This window comes from Temnothorax americanus, unplaced genomic scaffold, assembly GCF_048541705.1.
Source record: "Temnothorax americanus isolate GAGA-0224 unplaced genomic scaffold, ASM4854170v1 Scaffold57, whole genome shotgun sequence".
Classification (NCBI taxonomy): domain Eukaryota; kingdom Metazoa; phylum Arthropoda; class Insecta; order Hymenoptera; family Formicidae; genus Temnothorax; species Temnothorax americanus.
This window is the reverse complement of record NW_027509721.1, coordinates 14,934-38,374: the sequence shown is the minus strand read 5'-3', so window position 1 is coordinate 38,374 and position 23,441 is coordinate 14,934. Positions and strand designations below refer to the sequence as shown.

Below are 23,441 nucleotides of genomic sequence, written 5' to 3'. Positions count from 1 at the left end.
TTCAGAAATATACTACATTGATTAAGTAGTTATCTAAATATTTATTCACTCTAAACTATTACATATCTACATCAATAGTGAAACAGGACGGATGTGTGTACAATGTGTAGTAACAAGTAAACAATCGATATACAAGTTCAAGCTGAACAAATTCGGATGTTTCATGTGCGAAGATTATTGATACACTTCTCCAAGATATCTTTCCTGATCCTCGGATAATCCGTACTCTGCTTCAGCACTTCGTTACATGCTTCGATCGCGTCAGCGTAGGCTTTCGCCTTCAGGCAACAGTAACCCAGCTTGTAGCCGACCGACAGCTTTGTTTTGCCGCCGTATTTCCAGGCCTGAGCGTATCTCGCCGCTGCGTCGCGATAATTCTGATCCTTCTCGGCGATGTAACCTAAAAGTCAAGATAAACAATAATTTGCAATAGAATTCTGCAATTAAAATTAAAATGCGATTTTTTATGTATTAATTAGTCTGTAATTTTAAATTGTAATCTAACCCGATAGCTCGTGAGCCCGCACGCAGGTAGCGTTGTGCTGCAGCACTCGTTTCAGCAACTCGTTCGCCAACTCGTACTTGCTGGATTGCACGTAGATGTCTGCCAGCAACAACCAGCAACGCTCCAAGTATTCAGCGTCCTCAAACGTCCAAACATTCTTGCTAACGCGCTTCAAGTGATTCCGAGCGCGCGGCGTTTGCTTTAGCAAGATGTGTGCGGTGGCCATGCCGAGAGCGGGTCCTACATGATCCCTCAAAGTCTCCTGATTAGCCAACGCAGTACAGTCCTGCAGGGCTTTCTCGATGTTAGACTTCTGCTTGGTGGCCAATAAGAAAAAGTTGCTGAGCAGCTTATGGGTTAATTCCTCGTGAGGGCTGCCCTTGGGATTCAATTCCTACAATAATATATATTTTATTTAAATAATTACTATAATTAGACTTATCAAAAATATTTTAATAAAAATTTCTTATGCTTTTGGTGGATACAAACAAGAAAAAAGTTGAATCAAATCGATTTGCAAGACGACATTGATATTAAATGTACCTGAAGCAGTCGATAAGCCGTCCTCAAAGCCATCGTCCTCGAATCCTGATATTCGGCGTCCTCGTCGTTGAAGGCCTCGTTCGATAGAGTGGTGTCGTCGTCCGGATCCAGACAGATTTCGATCATATTGTAGATCGCCTGTTGGCCCCATTCCGGATCGCGTCGTGCAAAGTTGAAATTGCGAAGAGCGGAGTTCAATTTGCCCGTCCGCCAATCCAGCAATCCGGCGCAGTAGTAGAAGCCAGCTTCGACGTTGCCGCTACCCATCGCGACCTGCGCGCGTTGCAACCATTCGTCGAGATCGTCCATAGCACCTACGACACAAATTACATCAATTCCTTATCAAAATATCTCAAACGAGAGTGAAAAAATTGACAAATGCAAAACCTGTTCTACGCGACACTTCTATCAATCTCGCTAGGGCAGTCCAATAGGTGGGTTGGCGTATCAACAACTGTCGAAAGTGGAATGCCGCAGTCTCGAAATCTACCTTCCGAAACGCGAGATCCGCCATCATCACGGATGCAGCCTCGTTGTTGGGATCGGCGTTCAACAAGATGGAACAATTCTGCGCGCACCGGTCTAAATTGTTTATCTGATAAATACATATTCAGATTTATATTAGTATGGAAAATCTCGGTAATCATTTAATAAATCGACGCGAAACTTTTATTCCATTGATTTTTCTATTAATATTTCCATTAAAAATCAAGATTTTTAGTCTCGGGATTTAAAAATTTAATGATTCCGTATATATTATTCACCTGCATATACAGCTTCGCCAAGGAAAGTAGGGCATTTACGTCTGTTGGCTTGTGAGCCAATGCCTCCTTATAATATATAATGGCTTCGTCATAATTGCGTAAAGTCGACGCGTAATCAGCCATTGTCAGACAGATATTCGCTAGCATGTGTCTCTGATCCGCGACGTCCGGCGAAACAGCGAGACGTTGGATGTACCTGTGTTGATTCTCCTTGGCTTCCTTTAAAGTCGCTAACGCGCCCCTGATGTTGCCCGATTTCTCGCGCACCTTGGCGAGTAACAGCAATTCTTGTCCTCGCATCTCCAAACTCAGAATATCGGACTCGCCTCTCTTATCTAAATATAAGAAAAATAAAAAAATAGATATGAATTTAATATAGTATATTATTATGACTAAAAATATAGGCAGATGATTGGTCAATATATTTAGCATTATTATAAATATTATTAATTTTGTATATATAGTAGATATTCATTTCATATAAAATATTAATTTTACATAAAATAATAATATTAATTTTAATGGGCAAAATTACCTTGCAGCTCTTGCACCAAAGTGGCTTCCGCCTTGTCATACTGTTTCATCTTCATATACAATTTGGCCAGATCTAATTTTAAGGCAGCGCAATTGTCCTGTTTCACTATATCCTTGTAATAACTGATCGCCTTTGCATATTGATGTGCTTTGACGAGTGCTTTACCCATTTTGTTTGCAATTTCCACCTTGTTGATCGGATTCTGCGAAAGCGCTCGCTCGTACGCCTCTATTGCTCTCTCAGGCTCTTGTATAGACATGTAAGCGTTACCCAGCATGCTGTACGTTCTCGGTCCAGGACAATGTTCCACCAATTCTCTGAAAGGCAAATGTCGGCGATATTTAATAATAATATTTCATCCTAGGTCCCATATACATAACATGTTCAATAAATTTAAAAACTAGTTAACAAAATAATGTCAAATAGATAATGAAGATTAAATTCTTTGTACCTGAAACACTTCGCGAATGCCTGACGGTCTTTCCTATAGTTCAAATTGATCTCAGCCAATCTAGTGTGTGCCTGTAAGTAATACGGTTGTCCTGGACGAATATTTCGTAAGCAGCTGACGGCGTTCTCCAGTTCTCCTATGTCCAAATAAATCTCAGCAGTACCGATGGTGATTCTTCCAAGTTCAGCGGTGCCGGCAAGATTTGCTTTCGCCTCGTCGACAAGCGCCAGTGCCTCCGCAAACCGTCTTGCCTTACTGTACGCCGCAATTAGTTCCAGATACAACGTCGCTCGGTCCGATGTGGTCATATCGGATTTTCTGTTGGCGCTGCCAGTCAATCCTGCCAGCGACATGGCTGTCTGGCAGCTCTTAACGCAGTTCTGCAGATCGCCGGCCTCTCGTTGCACCATGCCGACGATTAGATGATAGACTGGCTCGTCTCGGATCTTGAAGTTGTAGCTCAGGCCAACTTCCAGGCTCTGCGAGGCTAGCTGATACATGCCCTGATACGCCAGAATCTGAGCCATTGTGAGGTGAGCCTGTGCATTGGACGGTTCAACCGAGTCTAACAATCTCCTGAGCAAAACTAATGCGCCCTCATAGTCGCCGCTTTGCATTCTGGCCTTACTGAGCAGCAATAAAGCTGCGCTGGAACCCGGACAAGCTTCCACAAGCTGTTCTAACAAGCGGACGCTCGGTTCCTTCTCTATTGCGCTACCTACCTTAAAAAGCAGAACAGAATTAAACAAGGTTAATACAATTTTTTGCTCACAATCCAGTAATAATAATAAATAAAATTAGTAAAGTATATTCGCTTTTATTGATTTCTTTAAAGACGATAGTTACCTCGTCACTCATCGGGGACTTGTTCAAAGAATACATCAGTCGTTGCTTCGCAATTTCAAGACATAAATCCGGTTTAAGCTCGCTAAGATACTCGTAGCCATAAGAAAGACCCTCGCAGCTCTTCAACAAGACATTCGCCGCCCCATCCAGGTAACCGAGTGCCTTAACGCTATTTTCGTTAGAAGTGATCTTTGCGGACATGAACAGCAGCTGCACGTTTGTCGAGTGTGGCTGTATCTCCATCATGATCTCCACCTATGGAATGTACGCAAGATAAACTTCTGTACTATATACTCAATCAATTACGTCAACCGACACATCTAGAGATTATTCTCTAAAAAAGTATATATGCATTTTTTTAGTGTATTCATTCATTTACTTGTTGCCGTGCTTGCTCCAGATCCTCCGCAGACCCCTGCATCAACTGGCAGCGTGCTAGTCCCAACAGAGCCGCGAAAGAGGATGGATCCGCGCGGATGGTGTTCTTGTACCAGCGCTCAGCGTCCTTGACATTGCCCAGCGCGACATACAAGTCACCCAGTTCTGTCATTAGCTCTGTGCTGCTCGACGATGTTGCTTGCAGCATCTTCTCGGCTGTCCGCGCCAACTCCAACAAAATCCCATGGTCCTGGAACGCGATACTGGAAAACAGTCGCAAGTTTTCAATCAGCAAGAACACGTTCTTCGGTTCAGCAAGCAGCAAGTTACGCAGAAACAGCTGTAATTGCGGTAAACCTTCACTGGAATTGCCGTCTCTGCACAAAGCCACCACCGAGCTCGCCTTGATGGCGTCTAAGTTGTTCGACTCGATCGAGAGCACACGATTCACCAACTCCAGCACTTGTTCCCAATCTTTCGCCGCCAGTAAGCACTTCATTTTTTCTATCAATGAAAACGATTGCTTGGGATAGCGCACGATCAAGGAGTTCAGTATCATGATGGCTCCTGGATAGTCCCCGGCGTGTTGTTTTATCTCTGCGGAGCCTAATAACGCGCTCAGATTCCTCGGCTCTTCCTTCAAAACCAAATTAAAGGAGTTCCCTGCCTCCGGAGCATCTGTGCCTGATCTCAAACTGAGCTCCAGCCATCCCTTAACGAGTAATACATTGATATTTGTGGGCTTCAATTTGCACGCTCTATCCACATACTCCTTCGCCTTGTCCGCTCGACGAGAAAGGAGTAACACGGACGCTGCTAAACACAATGCGATACAGGATGCTTTTCTGCGCTCGTCTCGGATCCTGTTCTCTATCTGGGTCACGGTGCTCCTTTCCACATCGCCATCAACCAGAGCAACGTTTTGCACGAGCAATGCTGGCAGTGTGACATCCGCATAGTTCAGCAAGCTGGAACTCTCCTTGATGGCCTCGTGGCTCTTGCCAACAAGAATATACGCCATACAGAGCAGGAGCCTCAGTCGCTCGCTGTTCGGATAAACGTCGCGCGCCTGCTTAACATGAGCTAGCATGCCATTATAATAGTGCTGTCGACAGTACCACTCGATCAAAGCTATGTGCTCCGTTTCATCCATTCTTATCTCTGTCTTATATCTGGTCTATTGAGTTTTGTAATCTATCCTGAAATAAAATATGTATAAATAAAATATCCTAAATTTTACAATTGAAGAATAAGACCAGAGAGAAACCTGAGAGAGGCCATCCCGGTCTTCCTTTTCGTTTCGTAGGACTGTGTTCTTCTTCTTCTTCTTCTGTGATTGGCCTTCAAGCAATACTGCTCCAAAAACGGCCAGGACGAACCACTTGTCGAACTTGAGCCGTGAAGCGTGTCTATTTTCAATTGCACTGACGCAAGTATGAGCCGTGAGGCGTGTCTTTTTTCAATTGCACTGACGCGAGTATGTGTAGTTGTGCGTGTATGTCCGCGGTGTCGGGAACTCGGGTTAATGCCGTGGGTTTGTTAGGCCCAAGGAACTGCGCGGATCACTTCCCCCTGCGGCCATGTGGGACCAGTGGGACTATGTTCTCACTGTTCTCAGAGACTGTCGAGTGTCGAAAGCTCCTGTATCCTGTATCCTGTATGTACACTACCGCCAGTACATCCATTTTTGAAATTGGTACTACGTAGCCACGTTCATTTAGCCGGCACTATCGATAAAACATCATTTTGGTGCGCGTCCGTGCTACATCTGCAAATGTAATATAATATAGGCTGCACATTCCGATATTCACTGTCAGTACTGCAAATCTATATTTTACGTCACGTATACTATAGATTTTCAGTACTGAAAGTTGCTGACAGTGAATATCGGAATGCAGCCACAGTATATGATGTATACATTTGCAGTTTGCAGATGCAGCACAGACGCGCACCAAAATGATGATTTCGGCATTATTGTTGAAAAGAGAAAAAGTGAGAGAGGGAGAGAGAGAGGGCTATTAAATATTTATATTTATATTTATATATATATATATATATATATATATATATATATATAATATATAAAATAAGTTAATATTTATCGCGATACATGTAAGATATAAATATATTTCTCGATTGTAATTGGTTGAGGATCGCAGTTTAATATTTATATCTTATACATATATATATATTATGTATCGATAAATATTAACTTATTTTATATATATATCTATTTATATATTATATGTTAAATATATCTAAAATAGCCCTCTCTCCCTCTCTCACTTTTTCTCTCGATCCTTATTTCACTTTCACACTTCTCAGACAGCACAAATGTCCAAAATCGAGACATAAGAAGTCTTTTAACCATTTTTTCGTAAGACATTTAAAAAAATGTCTAAATAAGATGTCTTTTAGACGTCTTATGTCCCGCTTTATTTGTACGTGCTGTCTGGGTTATTATTTCAAATAAAAGATATGTATCTCGATTCTATCAATTTAAAAATCCGCGCGAATACGAGATAATATAGGCCTTTATAGAAAATTTTGTAAGTAAAACGAATAATATTTGGGGAACAAGCAACAGAGAATGTTTTATAATTTTTAAGTATCTTGACGACAACGGCGACGGTTTATCATTTTTTTATGGTACGCGCAATCACCGCGCTGCAAGAACGATCGCAACGAAATTTTTACAAACGATACAATTTAATGTTAATTTTCTACAAAGTTAGATTAGGAACACATACAAATCAATTTGAAACATTTGTAAACGTTAACGAATTGCGTGAACGAGCAAATTACATCGTTAATCTAGACCATTCATTTATTTACGCGGCACATCTCGAATCGTGTCGTGTTTTGAACGTGGTGTGCCGGAATTGTAATGCGATTATCCCCCGCGATTCTTTTCGAAGAGCGGAAATAAGAGGGTGCCGAGTGACAATTAACATGAAATCGTATATCGTGATTCAAGTATAAGTGATTCAAATATTAATAGCACGCTGTGATACAACACATACAACGCTCGTTCATGAATATTTCTTATTTTCGTGACTCGTGTATTTCGTGCCGCGTAATCGTGACTCCTCAGCATGGCAAGCATGGCAATACTCCTCCAATTCCTGAAAAATAGGTGTCATACATATAAATAGATAAATAAACATACAGACACATTTATTACAGTACATAAATTTTGGCGACAAAGCTGATACTGTACGACAGTTTTATAATAGAATTATATTTTAATACATTTACTTGTGCAGGTAAAAATCTCGGGAGTTCCTCGGTCTTACTTAAAAGAGTCACGTTGCGGTCTCGCTTCGCGTGTACTTGGCGCGAGACACTACCGTGTCTCTTGATAAATTGATAGTTTTTTGTAAATTAACTTCTCGGTGTGCATTTTTCAATACAATCGATGCTTGCTTATAATCCGAACCGAACGTAATGTTATCTATTGGTCGCATGATAATGATCCAACGATGGAAGGTATTTTTTTCCTTCCTATTAATCTGGTCGAAATACGACCAGATTGTATATGGCCAGGAGCGACAAAGGTAAGTCCGATCTGGCCCGAAGAAAGAAGATTGGATACGATAAAGATAAGTGGTCAACATTGACCACAATGGACCACAATGCATAAGGTAACATACACAGAGAATAATAATTATTCTACAGCCAAGGAAAACACCTTTTTTTTTTTAAATTTGAAAGCGAATCTTATCGTCTTTCCTTATAAACTAACACGCTCGAGATCGTCCAAACGCAATAATTTGAGAAAATCCTCTTATTGACATGGGACGCTTATTAGAATAAAACTTTCTTCACAAAGAATTCTTCGTATTCTAAAACTATCCAGAGATATCACCTTCTTCAACCGCAAAAAATTCAATTCCTAATCGTTTTTAAAGCTTATTTTGTTCTTTTTTCCTCAAGGAACTATATTGCTTATTCTGAAGCAGTACTTTTTTCACCCGATCTCTTTCACCTAATATATTTTTTAAACAATGATTTAATCTCGTTTTAAGCGATGATTTATCTCTCGATTTAAGCTCTCACTTTTATTTCCCTCGAGAATTGTTTTTTATAGAAAAAAGACTTTCCAAAGCGACAGTAACCACTGATGCTTATGCTTGTGTCTTTGATTACACCTTGTCGCCTTACACTCTTTCGGTCGACATGCGGATTTCTTGGCAAGAATAAACGTAGCAGCGCCACAACACCTTTTCGCGCAATCGCGCTTCGCAGTGCTTCGCAGGGATTGTTGTTTATTCCGAAACAAATGTTGATCTACTTGGATAAGAACCGAGTTCAACATAGACGTTTATATCTTTCTGGTGCTTTCTCTCATGCCTGCTCAGGCTGCATTTTTGGGTGAACAGTCTCTTGCAGAAGACGCAGCGAAACTGGGGATTCACACGGCATTCGTATCTGCAATGACGCGACAGGCTTCCCTGAGATTCGTACGTCCTGTTGCAGCCCTTACACTCCCACTTGCCGTTGGTGTAGCGCACCTTGCCACAGACGGTCTTGAGATGGCGAACCAGAGTGTATTTGTGGGACAGATCTTTGTCGCAACAGGGACACTTGTACCCCTTTCCGGTCTGCGGACTCCGGTTGCACGAATTCTGCGTTATAGACGTATCCGTAGAAAATATCGATAGTTGCAGCGGATGGTAGGGGTTGACGTTAACCGGGTGTGAATGATTAGCTTGGTGATCAACATGATTGACCGTGAGATCAACCGGAGCCATGGGTGACACCAAATACTTCAGAAGATATGGAACTTCCGAGTTGGACTTATAACCTGAAAATCAAAGTGGCGATATTAAGGAAGATCGTGATGGGATCAGGTCAGAGAAGGCAAAAAAATTAAAGCTTTATTATGCCTTGAAAGGAAATCTTTGAAGACGGACAGTGGGACGAATACAGAGGGGGATTCGAAAGACTCAGAAAATCGCGGATTTTGACAAAAGATTAATAAAGCGGCTGTTAGTTTGTTGCGATAAATAAATCTGAGTATAGTACATTGAGATATAGTACTTTACCCATAGCGTTTCCCGAGGCTTCCTCAGTCAAGGCAAACTGTGGCAAGGCACCGTGAGGACTGAGGACCATCGTGGAGTTTTAAGGGGGTTGTCGTGCTGAAATATCAGCAAAAAGTATAAACGCGCGCTTACGGTTCTCCGCGTATTCCCCTTCTCCACTTTAAAGACTGGATTTTCTAGAGCAACTGTACACGCACACATAGACGTGGCCTGTCCATGTACTCTCTCCGCGCACGCGTGTAAAAAATTTCGGATTTGGCAACGCTGCGTAAATTGACGTTTAGAAAAAATGTCTGGAAAACCGCGTTCAAAACGTGGAAGGTTCGTTTCAAAGAAAAAGGCTGAACGAGTGAAAAAAGCTGTAGAAAATAGCGTAGCAGCCAGAAAAAGCAAAACCAATAAAAGTACCAGGCAAGAAAGCGATGATGAGGGGAATCATATTGTTAACCTTAAAAGTATGGGCCAAGCACTACACTGCTGTGCTTGCAAAGAAGTTTTGAGTTTAGATAATATAAATAATGAAGTGCGCAAAGGACTTTTCTCAATACTTCATATTAAGTGCCATAAATGTGGAATTCAAAATGAGGTTAACACTGGTAAGAAAGTTGACTTAGATGGCCACTGTTACACAAATGTGAATCTTCAAGCTGTCCTTGGTAAGATATGAGTTTTTGCTTGCAATTAATTATAACAAATTTTTCTGTTTTATTTAATAATATTTTATGTTATCACTATAAATAAAAAAATTTGTTTGTAGGTGCGATGCATTCTGGTCTTGGATGTACTGGTTTGAACAAAATTCTTGCATGCCTCAATATTCCAGTCATAACAATGGATATGTTCAAAAGATATGAAAGAAAAGTCGGATTAGCCATCGAAAAAGCAGCTGTAGAAAGTTGCCAAAAAGCAGCGTTAGAAGAAAGGCACCTTGTGATAAAGAACACTCAAGAGCTTTGTGATAATTTGTAAGAATTATCATTTTTTTTTGTATGAGAATATTTGTAAATTTTATATGCACATTTTTGAATATTCTTTTGGTTAATTGAATTATATATTTATACTGAATTGTAGCTGCGATTTAACTTTTCAATTGTATATTGAATTGTATATTATTGCTTAATTTATAATACATCAATAATGGATTGATATTTAGCTGGGATAAACCTTTATATTTTATATTTAATTGAATTTATGTATTTTACTTGTCATTAAAAAATAAAAACAAACATTACTTAGATTTAAAAAAATAAACATGATTTTTTTCCTTAATATATAGCCATAATTCAAATACGGTTTTTATTTTATTTATAGACCAGCCGACATTGTTCGCGATCTTTATCCTTACCTAACGATTCTTCAATCCTCTAATCAAAGAAGTCCTGAATTTGACCAAGCATGCAGTAGTATTGTAAACATCATAGTTTCGTACGACATGGGCTGGAGTAAAAGAGGCAACGGTCGCAGTTATGACAGTCTGAATGGTTATGCAGCAATAATTGGATTTTTAAGTCATAAAGTTTTAGATTATACAACACGAAATCGCAAGTGTTACAAATGTGATATAGGACATTCGAAAGATGACCACGATTGTCGAGAGAATTTTGAAGGCAGTGCAAAAGCGATGGAAGCGGACGCCGGAGCGCAATTGATCAATCGAAGTAAAATTCTTCAAGAAAATAATTTAAATGTTGGAGTTTTGATCGGTGACGAAGATAGTAGTACGATTGCCGCAATACGAAAAGAAAGTGGCAAAGTCATTCATAAATTGGCCGATAAAAATCATTTAGTTAAAAATTTTGTAAGTGAATTGTACACACTATCGAATTCCTTCAAAGAATTAAAAAAAGTGGTGTTATAAATCATTTAAAAAAATGTTTCACGTACGCGATTGCTCAACAAAAAGGACGAACTGCAGACCTTGCTTCTGCAATAAGAAACATCCCGGATCATGTATATAATAGTCACGAGAATTGTGGCGAGTGGTGTAAGCGATGTGACGATAACACACAGCAAACTATTGTATTGAAAGATGAAAGTTTATATTTAAGTCTTCGAGAATTATTCGAAAAATATGCAAATAATGCTGCAAAATTTAGCGTTGTCGCATCCAGTCAGGCAAATGAAAGCCTAAATAGCATGATAGCTTGTAAAGCACCAAAGATGAGATGTTACAGTAAATCGCAGTCTGCGGATTTTAGAGTCGCTAGTGCTGTTTTAAGTAAAAATGAAGGTGATCAAGGAATAATAAGGGTTACACAATTATTAGGTTTACAAGCAGGTAAATATACATCAGCATATTGCCTAAGAAGTGATAAACTTAGAATAATAAAGTCATCTAGAAAAGTTACGAGAGAGTCGAAATTGAGGCGTATTCAGTTAGCAGCAAACAGACAAAATTTACGAAAGAAAAAAGAAAGAAGAGAAGGTATTACATATAAGACTAACTGTGGGATAGAGATGACGAGCGAAAAAATAAGCATTGAAGAAAAGGTTGATGATAGAAGTACAAATAATACGACTAAAATAATTTATTTTGATTTAGAAACAGCAGGCTTTGAAATAGAAAGTGATATATTACAAATAGCAGCAATATCCGAAGCTTTTGAATTTAATGTATACATTTTACCTAGTCAAGCGATTCCTATTCATGTAACCAAAATCAATTCTTTACATAATAAAAATGGAGATTTATATTTCAAGAATAAAAAAGTTGATGCCGTTACGCTTGAAAATGCATTACTCGCGTTCTCAGAGTTTATAAATATTGTATCTCCATCTTGTTTGCTTGTTGCGCACAATGCTCGTTTTGATGTTCCTCGATTACTAAATGCAATTACAAACTGTAAAATCCAAGACAGGTTTCAAATTGTAACTGGGTTTTCAGATACGTTAAAATTGTTTAAAACAGTGTATCCATTCCGTAAAGGCCCAGGTGCCTTTAAATTAATCAATTTAGCACAAGATCTGCTTGAAACTCAGAGTCCTGGATTTTTCCATGAAGCTTTATTTGACGTTCGTGTATTACAACAACTTGTAAAGGTTACTTCCAAAGAAACAGACTTATTCATTTTTGAAAAGAAGTTTGAGAAAGCAATCGAAGAAAACAAAATCAACAAAATTATCAATCATAAAGTATTGGAATTGGCTCCTTTTAAAAACATCGTTTCTCGTGATATAATTAAAAAATAGCTGTCGCAGGGATAACATTCCAAAATTTAAAATCAAAATTTTCAAATGAAGGAGAAGATGAAGTAATCAAGTTTCTTTCCAAATGTGATAGTAGCCGTAAGCCTCTAGTAACTAAGAATAAAAAAGTTCTGACGAAAATAATTGGTTGTTTAAAAATATGTTAAATGTTTATAAATAATATTTTTAAATGTTTTTAAATGTTCATAAATAAAAATATTAATATATTATTTATTGTAAAACTACTCTGGTATATTTATTTGATATCCTCATCTTTTCATGCACTCATATTTTATTCGAATTATTCGTTAATACTCGTAATAACCTAATGTTACTATAAATCAATTCAACAAAAAGATTTCTATTGCATAAATCTCCTCAATTTTCATTTATGTAGCCAGCAAAATCCGGAATTCGTCAATTCATAATGTTATTGACAAACAAAAAAAAATATATTTCGTCGGTACACACTATACTCAAAGAGTATAGTGTGATTTACGCGCGATGTCTGCTGGGCCGCCAACGTTGCCACGTCACCACAGCGCTTCTCTTTGCGCATTTTTCAGGCATCATGATAACGTACTTTTACTTATAATATCTCAACAACGAATATGGATTGCTCTATACGAGTTTCTGCTATTCGATATTATTGAATATCATTAATAACATATTAGTTTTTCAAAACAATGACAGTTTTGGTGGAGATGTTATAAGCGAAAATGTGGCTCTCGCGGCGACCTTTCCATAAAAGCCCATGTTAAAAAGCGCAACTTCCACAATGAATATCTCGAAAACGAATATGGATTGTCTATCTCAAATTTGGAGACGTAATGTATGTAAGGTTTATTAATACATACGCGAAGTTTAGAGAAATCGACAATATTTTTATATTTCACGACAACCCCCTTTAGAGAAGTTCTAGATACTCGAGAACTTCTCTATTTTGTAGCCAATCAGTACGATCTGCTGCTGCTTTTCACTGCCCATGAAATTTCACCTTTAGGGTGCCATTACATGGAGCGCGGAAACGCGGAAACGCGGAAACGCGGAAGCGCGGAACAGAATAGTAACTAGATTCCGCGTTTCCGCGAGTTGAGTCCCGCACGTGGCGCACGTTTGAACGGAAAAGCGGAATCCGCTATTATCGTGTATGTATGTATGGCTGCGTTAAGGTAGTTGTGTCACAAAACCCATTTTCATAGGAATCTTTTAAAATTTGAACAGCATATTAATGTAAACACGCTCTACACACACACGTGCAAGGTGCAAGTAGAAAAAGCTTGACTATACCAAAGTTGAAATAATGGAAATCAAACTTAGCACTTTTTACATCTATTGTAGGACAAAAACGGCTTCCTATATTACGTTTGTAATTGTAGCGATCAAACTACTCATAGGATTTTAATGAAAAACAAAGAGATGACAAAAGAGACTTGTAAAAATATTCTTACAAAAGTACAAGACCCTTATCTATTTAGTTTTGAAGCAATTGTTACACAAAGTACACAATTTCTCATAGCGGTGGACGCATACGACAGCTAACCTGTAAAAGCTATTCTACAATTGCGTAAGCGTGGTCGTAAGTGGTTGTAATGCCCGATCTACAATAGCTGTAGTAAGTCTCAAGCTGTAAGAAATTGACCAATTACAAGCGAATGTGAGGAGAATAATCGACTGTGATTGGTCAATTTCTTACATCTTGAGACTTACTACAGCTTACTACAGCTATTGTAGATCGGGCATATGAGTGTTGTACGGCGTGGTTGTAGAGCGGTACTGCGGTTGTAAAGCGTGTTGTGGAAGATGGTTGAACTTCATCTTTCACGACTACGCCAGATGTGAACGTAAGAGCCAACCAATCAGAGTGCTGTTACGCGTCATCACGCCGCGCGCTGCCATAATTGTTTTTGTCGAAACAGTAAATACACGTGATCCCGAACCGAAGACCGCTATAAAGATCTCAAGAGTCAAGTTATAACATTCTTTCTCGGCATCCGAAAGTATTCTTTTTTTCTATTGTAGTGTTTTTGGTACGTGTTCATCATGGAATACGAGGAAAGTGCTCAGTACGAGGAAGATGAAACTTTTTTAAACTTATTATCGTGTAGAGAATTGATTGGGCTGGTGAGAAGCAACGAATTATTATGGAAAAAACGATGCATTTCACACAAAGATCAACAAATGAAAAGTTTGTGCTGGACGAGTATCGGAAGTGCCTTACTTTCCACGAGCTGATTGGTTGCTGTAATCAAGTTTACAACGTATCGTTACTTTATTGTAGACTGAACCGTTGTACAACATTCACGACTACTACTACTCCTACTCCTACAACCTTACGCTTACGCAATTGTAGAATAGCCTTAAAAATCTTGCAACACTGCGCATATGAAGATTAGATATATATGTAGTTCAGACATTGCCGCTAAAGCTTTATGTCTTTTCTTTAATACTTTTTTTTTCATTAATCTTCCTTTGTATGATGTTCAACAGATATTTCCGCTTCTATTTCTTCTATTTATTCAAAATAACCTCGATAGCATACTAACGCGAGCGTCGCGAGAATCTCGATGACATTACTGACGCGAGTGAAAACAGTAAAAACAGTACAAGCTCAGTCAAAAGTTTTACACAGATAAGTAGAGTTTTCCGTACATTATCGTATTGCAGTGTGACCATTATTTTTGACTAATACTGTCGCGATACAACTACCAACGCAGCCTATGTACATGTACCCTGGCTTGCATATAAGATATACTTCATAATAACCATCAACATGATGTTTGGATCTATAATATTATACTGCCACTTTTATTAAATAATAAAGTAATCGAAGAGTATGTGTAAAAGCTTTTTTTTTCAATGTGATTAAACAGCTCCGAAATTTGATGGAGTATACTGTATCCGCGTTGACAACGGATTTTGACGCGTTCGTTCCGCGAGTTTGTTTCTTTTTATATTACATGGAGCACAATTTGCGCGGAAAAGCGGAACAGTATAGTGACAAATAGACATTTGTATTCATTTCTTAAAATTGTGTTCACGTAATTCATTGCAATTTTTATTAATATGCTTATCTTTTCAGCTTATCTATTGAATACAAGCCTTTTAATCAATAAATACCGTTAAAAATTAATATTTTATAATTCTCCGTTCCGCTTTTCCGCTCAAAATATGCTCCATGTAATATTAAGGCATTCAAAACAGACGGAACGGATCGACGGAAATCTAGTAAATTTTGTCTTCCGCGCTTCCGCGTTTCCGCGTTTCCGCGCTCCATGTAATGGCACCCTAAGGGTGCCATTACATGGAGCGCGGAAACGCGGAAACGCGGAAGCGCGGAAGACAAAATTTACTAGATTTCCGTCGATCCGTTCCGTCTGTTTTGAATGCCTTATATTACATGGAGCATATTTTGAGCGGAAAAGCGGAACGGAGAATTATAAAATATTAATTTTTAACGGTATTTATTGATTAAAAGGCTTGTATTCAATAGATAAGCTGAAAAGATAAGCATATTAATAAAAATTGCAATGAATTAAGTGAACACAATTTTAAGAAATGAATACAAATGTCTATTTGTCACTATACTGTTCCGCTTTTCCGCGCAAATTGTGCTCCATGTAATATAAGGAGAAACAAACTCGCGGAACGAACGCGTCAAAATCCGTTGTCAACGCGGATACAGTATACTCCATCAAATTTCGGAGCTGTTTAATCATCAAACATCATGTTGATGGTTATTATGAAGTATATCTTATATGCAAGCCAGGGTACATACATAGGCTGCGTTAAGTACTGGCAGTGAATATCGAAACGCAGCTATACATACATACACGATAATAGCGGATTCCGCTTTTCCGTTCAAACGTGCGGGACTCAACTCGCGGAAACGCGGAATCTAGTTACTATTCTGTTCCGCGCTTCCGCGTTTCCGCGTTTCCGCGCTCCATGTAATGGCACCCTAAAGGTGAAATTTCATGGGCAGTGAAAAGCAGCAGCAGATCGTACTGATTGGCTACAAAATAGAGAAGTTCTCGAGTATCTAGAACTTCTCTATTTTGTAGCCAATCAGTACGATCTGCTGCTGCTTTTCACTGCCCATGAAATTTCACCTTTAGCCTTCGCCTTTCACGGAGGCGATGGGGTCTTCCCCCTCCCACAAGAGGGGGCTATCGGTCGCATGGCTGGTAGTAGATTTCTCCACGTAAAAAAAAAAAAAACTAAATGCGTTCAACTAATTACCATTTTTTAAATTAAAATATTCAAGTATTTAAATCAAATTACATCATATATTAGAGATTTAATATATCATATTTAATTTAAATACTTAAATATTTCAATTTAAAAAATAGTATTTAGTTGAACGTATTTAGTAAAGTTAATAACTTTTCAATCGAAGAAAAATAGAGCGTTGAGCCGTAACAAAGTGTTGGTATTCACATATTCTATACTTAAGTAAGAAGTAACGATTTTTTTGGTTGTGATTACTCGCGTAAATTAGAAATAAGGTAAAATAAACTTTGGACTAGTTCTTCAATAATAAGAAATATTACAATAGTCACATGTTTTACATTGTAATAAGTTCGTTTTATTGTACCGAATTTTACATGTATAATTTTATCATAAGAAATATTGTATGAAATTTTGTTGTATATTATTGTATATTGTATATTATATTTTCAATTTTGTAATGTGTAACTCTTTATAATGTTGTATGTACATATTGTAAAACAAATTGTAAAGAAAATGAAATACCTAAATGATAAAATTAAACATTCTAAAGAAAAGAGGACCGTCAATCGGAATTGACGGAGAGGCGGGCCTCTATAGGTTGACCTGTTTCTAACGGATGTTAGTTAAAACTTAAGATAAGAACCAATATTTAATTTATAACTAAGAAAATGCAAAGTCCAAAACGCATTTAATTGCAATGACGTTCGGTACAAGCAGGACGGCCTTTAAAAATATTGCTTATATACATATACTTTTCCTTAATACTAGTACCAAGTTAAATAAAATTAAATTGTGCATTATCAGATGAAAGCAATACGTTCCCATTTTGCTACAAATACAACTGCATTTAAATAAAAATTGAATATAAAATCAGATTTTTAATACCAGTCAACAGTTATCAAACCTTTTTTTAATCTCATTTTGAATCGAGCATAAAACGTGCGAAGTAGAGGTGTTTTGTATATATAAAGCATTTTTGAAGTTTTAAAAATGTATTGTCCTAGCGAACTATTTACATATTGTCCTAGGAGTTATTTTACATATCTTAACATTATGTCTGGCTGTTTATGCAACGCACATTAGAGCCAATTCATATGTTAAAACTTTACAGTAGTTTACACATTTACGTATGGTACATTTTCTTGCAATAAATACAGCTACGTTTCAACTAAAGAAATATTGAGACGATAGGATTGTGTTGATATCGAAGTTACCCTTCTGCGGCACTTTCTTGAAGACCTCTAACGAGACATCATTGTTCCTCAGCTTCAGAGGCCTAAAATTTCAATTAAACGATCTTAACAAAACGCATCAACGACATCTCACCTTGCTTCTTGTTTTGCAATTCGCGATTTTGGATTTCCAACCAATAAATTTTTCAATGTTCAAAGCTTTAAAAGATACGCAACGAACTTACCGCCCATCGCTCGTGAAGTGCTTTACGTATTTCTTACAGAAAAACTCGGACAAATCTTCGAGAATGGGTTCGCTGTGGAGCGCGATAAATTGCTCCCGACAGATCTGAAAAGCAAGAGACATTGCGCGTTGAGGTTTCATCCGGAAATATTTACAGCAGTACATACTTATGTATCTCCATGATAAATTCTTACTCTGTTCATAATATCCACCGTGCACGGATGCGTCCAGAAACAATCGTGCACTGACATAAACGTGATCCCCATCTGTTCGGAGTACAAGCTCGTTAACATCATGTGGCAAGAGTCCAACGAGTGAATGAAATTCGGCGCAAAGGCATTCTTTTGCTTCACAGTGTCCAACTTCCTGTAAATGGTATTTGTATCGCATAAATTTTATTTAAAAATAGATATGATATAAAAGTAAATACAAGAGATAGTTCCGAAAAGGTCCAAGAATTAGCTGATATTTAGAAACAAGAATTCTTGCGTTTTCCAAATTTGATCATATAGAAGGAACAATGAGAAATATGAAAATATAACGAAGCGTGTAAACACGAGCGTTAGTGCGCTCACCTGAAAACCTTGACTTTCGGATTAATTGCCTTATTGTGCTTGGAATAGGGCTGTATGACCGGAAGACCTAATGGCGTCACCCACTGCATGTATTGGTTGCACCTGATCGTGACAACGCGAGAGCAATCCGTAAACCAATTCTGTATTTCCTTCGCGCTCTCAAACATGCTCTGGAGGGACATAAACGTCTTTTCAACCAGGTACATGCTGCCGCTCCAAACGTACTTCTGATCAAAATCTTTCAAATCGCTGAGCTGTCTGGCGATCTGTAGTCTAGCGCCGAACTTCGTCACGCCGTACACCGTGGTCATCACAGTCTGTTTCATGACCTTCCTACTGACGTGTCCTTCCAGAGCCTTCGCTATTTCGTTGCCGGCGTCCGCGTCGATCTTCCTGTACTCATCAACCATACCAGCGACGACACTGTACACGTCCTGCGGCCTGTCCGAAGGATACAAGTTCACACTCTTCGCTCCTATCTCATCTCTCCCGAGCGCGGCATAATGCTGCAAACCGTTGCAGCTACCGTCTTGGTGAACGGGAAGCCGGCAAACATACTCCTCCACGTTCGGAGATTGCAGAGCGTTATCTATCTCTTTGCACGCCGCCAGAGTCTGCCACGGTTCGTCGGCCTTGGTCCACCACATTTCTCCCGTCAGGGGTTTCCTCGCACTGTCCACGATCAGGTCCAGTATCTCATTCGCGAACTCTAGCCGTTTGTGCATCGGCTCCCTCTTCTTCAAACCAGTCATGTTTATCGCGTGAATCTTCAACCAGTCCAGACCCTTAGGGCCCAAGGGCTTACCCTGGGCGAACATGAGGATCGAGCGACCTAGGTCCGAACTGAGATGGGTCAAATGAGGCGGCACCGGATATGCCCTACCCCTGAAGTCCAGATTATGCGGCATCCAGAATACCTTGTCCTTAAAGTGATCGGCGATAGACAATTTGTAGAGGCAGTCACACCATAGCGCGTGCATTTCATTTCTCGTGCGCTTGAGTTGAAGCAGCAGCTTTGCAATCTCTCTAGCATTCTTCCCTGTTTCGTTCGCGATCACCTCCGACGAAGGTGGGACTACCGTGGAGGGTTGAGGTACGTTCAACTCCTTCGAGCCGCCCTCTCTGAAAATCTGAATCAAGATATCCAATACGGGCACATTGATCCTCCACGGGATCGAACCGAGTTGATTCAAGCAGTCGAACGCTGGATAAAGCTGCTTCGTCGACGTGCTTTTCAAAAGACGCGACGGTTTCATATAAGGATCGCGAACAAACGGCACCTTGGAGAGCAGATAACCACCGGTGTTTACGTCGACCCAAGGACGCGGCGGAGAGCATGTCGGCAAGAAAATTGTGTCGAAGGACAGAATCTCCGGATGCGAGTCTTTGTAGAACCTGTGTAAGTAAGGGTGAGGCTTAATTTCCTCCATCAAGAACTTGTTGGAATGGAGCCTGAAGAGCAGGTAGAACGCGGGTATCTGTCGTTCGGGTGCGCCAGGCTTAGACACGTGTGGTATCTTCACATCGTTCACGATGATATTGTATAAAAACTTGCCAACATTTATCATAGTGTTATGAGACCACTCTGGCACTGTCATTTCGCAACAAATACCAGACTTTTTGGCCTCCTGGACGAGTTGTTGCCACTTCATACGCCCGTTGCTACTCCTTTCAATAGGATCCTCCTGCATGTACCACTCCAAATATTTCTTATAGGTTTGAATGGAATTCTCTACGATACCACCCTTCAGCTTTCGATGAAACTCGTACCTCTTGTAAATATGCATTCCTAGCGTTAGGTATAGATACGTCATAGTACAGCTGTATCCCTCGGAGAATTTGGTCAAATGGTCGATTTCGCTCAAAATGGCATTGACATACTCCTCCTTGGGTAACACTTGTAGAAATGGATACAAAATCTTTAGATCGGTCTTCATCTTTGTTTCCTTCTGCTTCAGATAAGTCAAGTTTCTCTCGAAAGCCTCGGTTACAGTCGACTTCCAAGTTTCCTCCCATTCCGTGATCCGTTTGATAGCTTGCTGTCTAACATTAGGATTTCCAGTGAACAATGCGACACTCTTTACCGGCACCTTACACTGATTCTCTAAGTCAATCTGCGTACGCATCATTTCCCGCAGTTCGTTCATGGTCACTACTCCCTTCGCCGGGCTCTGATAATCATTGTTCATCGTCAGATTCTTCAGTAGATTGCAGCTGTACGCGGTGTCTATGTCTTCGTGCTGTATACGGTATTGCGAATCTAATAATCTAATACACTGAAGAACAGTATTACGTTGCGTCGCGTTCATTTGCACGTTCATTACTTCATCAAAAGAGACGCCATCGCGGCTCATGTCTGCCATCACTTCTGCTGCACTCTCTGTAAGGAGAAGATTGTAACAATCAACTCAAATTGTAACAATTATAAAATTATTGTAAGATCCCAAAAAATATCTATGCTTTAAATCTTCTTATCAAGATCTTTCATTATCTATACGATCTCTGCACATGTGTGTAGAATTTAGAAATATTACAATATATCATTATATATCGAAAATATCATTATATATCAAATATATCATTATATATAAAATAAGAAAAATCACAAATTATTTAAGAAAGATATTCTGAATTTATTGAAAAAACATTATCAATGATGTTAACTAAATAAAAAATCCGACTATGTAAAAAATGCATTGCGTGCATTACATTTCCTTCTTAGAAAATTTTACCTAAACAATTTCTTAAAAAAAAATGCTTAGTTTTTCATACATTTGCAAGTCCTAACATTTTTTTTTAATTTGAGATTTGCTACTTTTTTCTCGCCCTATGTGTGTGTGTATATTATTTTTTAAAGCCATATTGATAATCCCCATTTACCTGCTCGTTTCTCTTGGTTTCTTATTCTTCCGATTATCTCGAACATGAAAGCGTACGTTTGGTAGTTTGGCTTGATAGAATCCACCTTCATTATTCTGTAGATCTCGAATGCCTTCTCTACATGCGCATTAGAGACATGGGTATTCAGAAGCACATTATACAGAGCGGCAGCAAAGACTTTGCTATGCTTGAGATAGCTTTTGTTCAACATCAGTAACTTGAAGGCCTTATGCGGCATGTTGATTTGTACATAAACGTCCATATGCGCTAATAATTGAGAAATCAGATTGTGATCGGAAAGACGCTTCTCGGATTGATCTGCCTCATTCGTAAAGGGAATTGTAGCATATGAATTTGAAGTCACGTTGTATTTCGGTGTCTGCATACTGAAAAAAACGAATTGTGCACATGATATAAGATAAGGAATCTCTCTCCTACAAATTATCCAATTAATCGTACTTACAGCATGCCATCCTGATTTGTATCTTTGGCCTCATTTTTGTCATCTTGCTGCAGCATATTCAAGAAGGAAGAATTCTTAATTAACATAGTGTGATCATTTGTTCCAGATTCTTTCAAATTCTCTACGACTGCAGATGCGTCTAATTGCTCGTCTAATTGCTCAGATTCCTTAAGTATGGCGCAATCCGTATTGTCTACCTTGCCGTCCTAAAATTGATACATCAATTTCTGCAGGTGATTCGACCATCATTATGTTTAAATTATATTCTCCGACATTAATATATCTGACTACCTCTACTCAGAAATCATTCTTACATAATTTAATTCCAATTTTGTTCTTAGAGATACATCATCATAAAACTTAATCTATTTACCATACAAGTCAAATCCTTCTCAAGCCCAGTTTTTTCATTGGAATCCTTTGTTTGTGTCGTAATCGTCTCCTTCTTAAGATGAAAATTAGAAATCTTGTGCAGCTTGTCTAGCGTAATATTAGGCTGACCAACCAAGAGAGACACCTGAGCAGAGCTCAATTTGCGGATCGCTGCTTTTCTGTTACTAGTCGTCTGATCAGTGACTAGTATCAGTAACGATAAAAGATGGTCAGTTACTTATTATTTATTAATTGTGCTCACTTCTTCATTATTAAATAGATACATGTCACTTTTTGTGTACTTTGTTCTCTACACTGGCATACCTTCCAACAATTCTGCGTATTTCTTCGAGCGACGTTTAACTTTCTTCTTTTGCAAAGTGGCTTGTAGTTCTACTGTATCAGTTGTTGCATAACAGCGTATCACTGTACATCTCATTGCTGAAAGTATACAAAATAAATTATTACAAAGTTCAGGTAGAAAACCAGATACAATCCCTCAGTATCCCATTCAATCTTTATGACAAGGTTTATTTATGTCTGAAATATTTTGAGCTATAAATATATATACATACATAAACATCTAACCAAGAAAAATTGATTAAAGCTCTTGTTAATGTATTACTACTACTAAGTTTATGCGAGCGTTACTTTTGTAGTAACTTACGATAATTTCTCGCGTAAACGGGATTTTGTAGTAACTGATAATTTACTCCGCGTAAACGAGTGATATATCGTAAGTTACTACAGAAGTAACGCTCGCGTAAACGTAGTAAATATGTTACTCGCAATTATTCGTAAAGATCGTCTCGAACACTTACCGCGAGGCGGGGTCAAATGATGGAAATTGCAGAACGAGCATGGTTGCGCCCGGTAAGTTTGGACGGCTGAGCGTGTTGACATAATACGCGCATTCTGCATCGAGGCGGCCCGCGTCTTCAGGAAGTTGAACATCCTTACGATGGCCGCGCGACGCGAGTCATCAATTGTCGAGGACGTCAACGTTAATATCGGCGAGACGCGCCAATTGCGCTAACCTCATCGCGCGAGCCACCATAATAACGAGGTCAGTACATAGCAGAAGAGAACTTAGAGAACAGAGGAGAACGGAGGACGGAGCAGGACGATCATCTTACTCACACTCTTTGCACTTCTGCGCATGAAGGTGCGATTTCACGATGACGCTCGACGCTGGATTCGAGCGTCAAATCTGGTCACGTGATAGATTTTTTAATTTCCGCGTCGA

General features: G+C 39.0%; 4 protein-coding genes across 6 annotated transcripts; 1 reads left to right on the top strand and 3 right to left on the bottom strand.

Moving 5' to 3' along the window:
• Positions 1 to 21: 21 nt before the first annotated feature.
• On the bottom strand, positions 22 to 5,606 carry LOC143904748 (tetratricopeptide repeat protein 21B). Of its 2 annotated transcripts, none has more exons than XM_077419641.1 (10): positions 5,290 to 5,606; positions 4,024 to 5,221; positions 3,645 to 3,899; positions 2,799 to 3,520; positions 2,348 to 2,664; positions 1,813 to 2,147; positions 1,436 to 1,643; positions 1,049 to 1,362; positions 506 to 899; positions 22 to 400 (listed from the first exon to the last, which is right to left on the bottom strand). In XM_077419641.1, the coding sequence occupies exons 2-10, from the start codon at positions 5,173 to 5,175 to the stop codon at positions 162 to 164; spliced, it is 3,936 nt and encodes a 1,311-aa protein (XP_077275767.1). In that variant the 5' UTR covers positions 5,176 to 5,221; positions 5,290 to 5,606; the 3' UTR covers positions 22 to 161. The 2 variants fall into 2 exon arrangements, with proteins under 2 accessions (XP_077275767.1, XP_077275768.1); XM_077419642.1 differs by having other exon boundaries at positions 4,024 to 5,216.
• On the bottom strand, positions 5,287 to 17,776 carry LOC143904753 (uncharacterized). 2 transcript variants are annotated; one of them, XR_013259032.1, is made up of 5 exons: positions 17,767 to 17,776; positions 9,071 to 9,155; positions 7,281 to 8,829; positions 7,046 to 7,147; positions 5,287 to 5,790 (listed from the first exon to the last, which is right to left on the bottom strand). XR_013259032.1 is itself a non-coding variant. In XM_077419652.1 (3 exons), exons 2-3 carry the CDS (start codon positions 9,138 to 9,140, stop codon positions 8,291 to 8,293), a joined length of 609 nt encoding a protein of 202 aa, XP_077275778.1. In that variant the 5' UTR covers positions 9,141 to 9,155; positions 17,767 to 17,776; the 3' UTR covers positions 7,183 to 8,290. The 2 variants fall into 2 exon arrangements, 1 of the variants encoding a protein (XP_077275778.1); XM_077419652.1 differs by lacking the exons at positions 5,287 to 5,790; positions 7,046 to 7,147 and having other exon boundaries at positions 7,183 to 8,829.
• Positions 9,191 to 11,588, top strand: LOC143904754 (uncharacterized). Its single transcript, XM_077419653.1, has 2 exons — positions 9,191 to 9,726; positions 9,828 to 11,588. The coding sequence occupies exons 1-2, from the start codon at positions 9,360 to 9,362 to the stop codon at positions 10,037 to 10,039; spliced, it is 579 nt and encodes a 192-aa protein (XP_077275779.1). The 5' UTR covers positions 9,191 to 9,359; the 3' UTR covers positions 10,040 to 11,588.
• Mtrnapol (mitochondrial RNA polymerase) lies at positions 17,463 to 23,324 on the bottom strand. Its single transcript, XM_077419643.1, has 9 exons — positions 23,017 to 23,324; positions 22,520 to 22,636; positions 22,197 to 22,399; positions 21,824 to 22,029; positions 21,361 to 21,746; positions 18,481 to 20,860; positions 18,100 to 18,271; positions 17,907 to 18,010; positions 17,463 to 17,765 (listed from the first exon to the last, which is right to left on the bottom strand). Exons 1-9 carry the CDS (start codon positions 23,147 to 23,149, stop codon positions 17,654 to 17,656), a joined length of 3,813 nt encoding a protein of 1,270 aa, XP_077275769.1. The 5' UTR covers positions 23,150 to 23,324; the 3' UTR covers positions 17,463 to 17,653.
• Between the last annotated feature and the right edge of the window lie 117 nt (positions 23,325 to 23,441).